The sequence below is a fragment of the Nannochloropsis gaditana genome (genome assembly GCF_000240725.1).
Source record: "Nannochloropsis gaditana CCMP526 unplaced genomic scaffold scaffold950, whole genome shotgun sequence".
NCBI lineage: Eukaryota > Eustigmatophyceae > Eustigmatales > Monodopsidaceae > Microchloropsis > Microchloropsis gaditana.
This window is the reverse complement of record NW_005803003.1, coordinates 1-4,871: the sequence shown is the minus strand read 5'-3', so window position 1 is coordinate 4,871 and position 4,871 is coordinate 1. Positions and strand designations below refer to the sequence as shown.

The following is a 4,871-nucleotide window of genomic DNA, read 5'->3' as shown; positions in this document are numbered from 1 at the left end:
CGCCGACGATGCAGCCGACGCCAGCCCAGACCATGGCACCGGCTCAGGACATACCTTCTACTGTGAAGCCGACGCCAGCTCAGGACATACCTTCTACTATGCAGCCAACGCCAGCTCAGACCATGGCACCAACGACGCAACCGACGCCAGCTCAGGACATACCTTCTACTATACAGCCAACGCCAGCTCAGACCATGGCACCAACGACGCAACCGACGCCAGCTCAGGACATACCTTCTACCATGCAGCCGACTGTATCTCCGACGATGTCTCCTACGATACAACCGACAGCAGCTACAAGCTCTGAGGACGGCACCCTCCCCGGTCGCACACATTTCTTTGCAGCCTACGCGGCTTCTTCAACATTCAGATCCTACACTCCGGTCATTCTAGCTGACAACGACTTCTCTGGGCATCTGGCCCAAGATATAGTGAGCGAAGTGCATAACGCAGGTCCTCAGCCAGAAAACTACAGTGTGATAGAAGTTTATAGAAGTACTCGCAAAGATAATAATTGGCTGAAGCTTCCGGACACAGAAAAAGATATGTTTGCCTTGGAAGCCTCGCAGGATGGAACGATTCGTCTGAGGCTGGACATGAATAAGACACCCCTCTATACGAATTTACGAAGTGCAGAGGATACACGAAAGGCACGTGCAATCTTTGATTCTTCACAAGATGCTTTGAGTAGCCGGGGTGTTGAGAGGAGCGAAGCGCTCTCAGGCACCGCGCAGGGCGGCAAATTTGATGATGAGTCCTCACGGGCTCTACTGATCCGCGAAACCACAAGTAGCGGCGCAACTGTTCTGGGAGAGGAGCTAACCTTTGAAACGCAGAACTTTGATGCTGCTGATTTTATTCAGGACTACGCTATCATCTTCCAGGCTCCACTCGGAACACCGCTGAGAATGGATGTAACAGTCGTCCCCCTTGTAACACGCGACGGCGAACCCTCGCTTTCTCTTGGGACAGCGAAGAGCATGGTCTGCCTTCCTGGCAGTGCAGAACAAGGGCTTTCGAATATCGATGCTGGTATTCCTAAGAGAGTTTCGTCGGAGGATGCCTGTCCGGTGTTCCCTATGCGAGCGGACTCGCAATCTCGAGTCTTGGACAGTGATTCATTCGAGGGCCTTCATCCCGAGGAGAAGGAATGGGTGGAGCAGCGAATGCTGAAGACAGGGCCCAAGCTTGCTGAATTTCTCGAGCAAAATATCCCTTCACTGACCGTGTCGACCCCTCCTGATCTCAAAGTGGCCATCACGGTTTCAGGGGGAGGGAAGCGTTCTGTCTTTAATGGGGGAGGGGTCTTAGCTGGTTTGGCGGAAGCGGGTGTTCTGGATTTGGCAACGTGGATCTCAGGGGCCTCGGGGGGGAGTTGGCTTTTGGGAGGGTTGTACGAGAACAGCATGCAGAAGGACAGTTTAGATATAGACTCTTTCTTTGCAGAGCGCGACATGGAGATGGGCAAGAGCCTTTTTGACGGCACTTTTAGCGCGAATGATGTTCTAACCAATTTGGGCGTGAATGGGTGGTTCATCCCGACGGTCAAACCGTTCAAAACTCAGCCTTCAGCGGCAGCAACATCAGCCAGCATTATGTGTCAAACTGAGCTCAAATTCCAAAGCGCAGCGATCAAATCTTTGCAGACAAAAACCTACGCATTTGCCGAATATTGGGGCCGGGCTGTGGCTTTTCAGTTACTGGCACAAGATGGCGGTGTGGGTACTACTATGTCAGGGCTGCTCAATCACAACTTGCTTGCCGATCACAACGCCCCCTTGCCCTTTATGTTGATACAAACTGACCAGGGAGAAGTGCCCTATTTCTTAGAGGTTTCGCCATTTGATGTGAGCGTGCATAAGGGGGACGTGCATGTTTCTTACCCTACAGCACTGCTGGGAACCGATGTTTCTGATGCGAGTCAGAACTGTACAATCCAATCTGATCAACTAGCGTGGGTCATGGGCTTGTCATCATGGCTTCTTCCCTTATCTGTACAAATGAGTGGGGGCTTACTAGATACGCTTCTTTGCGGAGCAACGGGAGATATATGCAAACCATTAGCGATAAATAATCCTTTTCTTGGACATACGGGGCAGAGTCAAGCTGCAGATCCACAGGAGTTGTTCAGCGCAGCTGAAACAAAAGTAGTAGACGGCGGTGTTACCTACAACGATCCTTTGTGGCCATTTATCACGCCAACACGAAAGGCGGACGTGGCGATCGTCATTGACCAAGGTGGGGCAGAGGGTGATCCACCCTTGTCGATGGCCCCCCCCGCCACCTGCGCAGCTGATGGAGCAGGAACATGTGCTGTTGGATCATCCTCAGATGAGGGCTTGAGCAACACGTGCTGCAACACCTGCGTGTCCGTTCCGGGTTTCGGTTGTTGGCCGACATCGGACATGAGCCAGAATAATCTGTTCCGCTTTTCTTCCTATAGCGATGAACACACTTTACCAGGTGATATTCTCACAGCAAACCTAAATGCTTCTACGCTTACCTCAAAAGTGAGTTTCTTTGGATGCCGCGAGCCCAATGTCACGGCGATTGTGTATATTCCCAATCGGGTGGTTTCGAGCGCGAAAGGCGGATTTTCAGCACTTCGCGGCTCCATGGAGCCAAACGACTACTTTGACCTTCTTGGAGGAACACCACTTTCAGCATCCGATATTCATGATGTAGTCCAAAACGGAAAAGACCAAGTGGGTGCACCTGACTTCAACAGATGTGTCGCCTGCTTGTTCGCAGCCTCTTTGCCGGAAAACAACAGAGAAACCTTCTGGGATGCCACGTCAGATTGTACTGACTGCATCGAGACCTACTGCCAACCATTACAATGAGTGGAGCTGGTACAAGGTGAAATATTTCGCAGACGTTTAGCCTCTAGGCATACAAAAATACAAGTATCTGTAGGCATCTGAGCGACTATCCAAGTCTAAGCATGCGAAAATCCCAGGATCCATTTCCTCCGCATCCGTTGCGGTCAGGATGTTGTGGAATTTAGACTGGGTCATCCACGGGAAAAAGCATATTGGAGAAACAGGAAAAAGACGATTGCGCGAAGAATGTATTGATCCTTGACAAATCCGAGCTCCTCATTCGGTGGAAGGTGTGACACTGTCCCGTTTGATCGAGTTTTCCTTCCCCGCCTTTTTCTCTTCTTCTCCCATCCTCAGCTGCCCGTTTTGACACTCGTCCCCTCACGCATCGCCCCATTTGTAATCTGCTTACACCTCCCGTGCAGGACCTAGTTCACTTTGACTTCCCCGCCTATTCCCCTTTTTCTCCTATCCTTAGCTTCCCGTTTTCACACTCGTCCCTCCCGCATTGCCCCATTTGTACTTACAGCTCCCGTCCAGGACCTAGTTCACTTTGCCTTCCCCGCCTATTCCCCTTTTTCTCCTATCCTCAGCTTCCCCTTCTTACACTTGTTCCCTCCTGCATCGCCCCATTTGTACTTACACCTCCCGCCCTACGCCTTCCTAATTCATATTTCCATTTTCCTGTGGTGCCAGCCGATCCTTCGACCCACATCTCACCCTCCTCTAACATTCGACTTTTGAAGACATTCCGCACCCTACCGTACTATGTATGAATGTACCTTAGGCTCCACACTTAAGTGCGCCTCCATTCCTGCTTCCAACAGCTGTCGTCGCAGGATTCGACTTGAGAGTAAACACGCCATAGTCCTCCCACCCATCTTCTTTCTCTTGACATTTTCCTCCTTCTCCGCATGCCACCTTCCAGACCCAGAGCGGACATCTCCCACCGTTTTCTCTTTCGTCCTGTCCTCCCTCCTTTTCTCCCTCCCCTCGCCCTCCTAGGCGAACTCCAAACCTCCCGCCGAAAGTTTCTTCTTCAAGGCCGACATGACAGGCAGCGTGGCCAGAGCCGCCACCACCGCCAGGCCAATCAACATGGGCAAGACGCTCCTCTCGTACTCCAAGTCCTCCAGGGTCTCCATCAGCTCTGCTCCTCCCGCCGATCCCAGCGCCTCCGCCTCCTCCCGCGCCTGGTCCAAGAGCCGCCCCACTTCCACCTGGACGGCCAGGATGGCGGCGTCGTCGATGGCGTGAATCATCCCGAGAGCGAGACCGAGGGACCGGTCGGGGACGAAGTAAGGGATGGCCGTCCAAATCGAGGCGCAGGAAAAGGCGTAGCCGAGCGAGACGAGGAAGAAGCCCGGGATCCAGCTTAGGGCCTGGGAGGGGGCGGGGAGGAGGCAGACGAGTCCGAGGGCGGTCAGGAGCATGGACCAGAGGAGCGTGGAGCCGGGGGGCCACAGGTAGGTCCGACGCCAGGAGCGAGGGCGGGCGGAGGAGAAAGGGGCCAGCTCCTTGTCGACCAGGGCACCCATAGGGGGGGAGAGGAGAACGGAGAGGGAGGGGAGAATGGAGGCGCAGAGGGAGGCGTGCGTGGAGGTAAAGCCCTGGTGGGCTTTCAAGTAGCTGACCGCGAAGGTCTCAAGGGGCTGGAAGGCGCCGTAGAAGGTGAAGGTGGTGACCACGAGGAAGAAGAAGGGCGGGGTCAGGAGGTCGGAGAAGCACTGGCGGAAAGCGGCGGTCAGGGAGAAGAGGCCACGGCCCAGGCAGCGACGCAGGCGGGCGAGGAGGGAGGGGGGCCGGCGCGCACGGACGGAGGGCGAGCGGGCGGAGACGGAGGGAGGGAAGAGGGTCGAGGAGGCGGGGTAGCCGTGGACGGAGGCAAAGAGCCCCGCGGCTGCCTCCTCCTCTTCCTCCCGCCACTCGCCCTCCCTCCCGCCCTCCCTCCCGCCCTCCCTCCCGCCCTCTGCTGCTTCCTGCCCCTGCCCCGACGTCGGGGCCAATGCCCTCGCGACCGGCGTCCCCCCCCTCCCAGGCCCGCTCAGT

The 4,871-nt window shown here is 55.2% G+C and overlaps 1 protein-coding gene across 1 annotated transcript; it reads right to left on the bottom strand.

The window, feature by feature from the left end:
* Nucleotides 1–3,823: 3,823 nt before the first annotated feature.
* NGA_0694200 (uncharacterized protein) lies at nucleotides 3,824–4,255 on the bottom strand (the record flags this gene model as incomplete). The annotated part of the gene is made up of 1 exon (XM_005853324.1): nucleotides 3,824–4,255. The coding sequence occupies one exon, from the start codon at nucleotides 4,253–4,255 to the stop codon at nucleotides 3,824–3,826; it is 432 nt and encodes a 143-aa protein (XP_005853386.1).
* Between the last annotated feature and the right edge of the window lie 616 nt (nucleotides 4,256–4,871).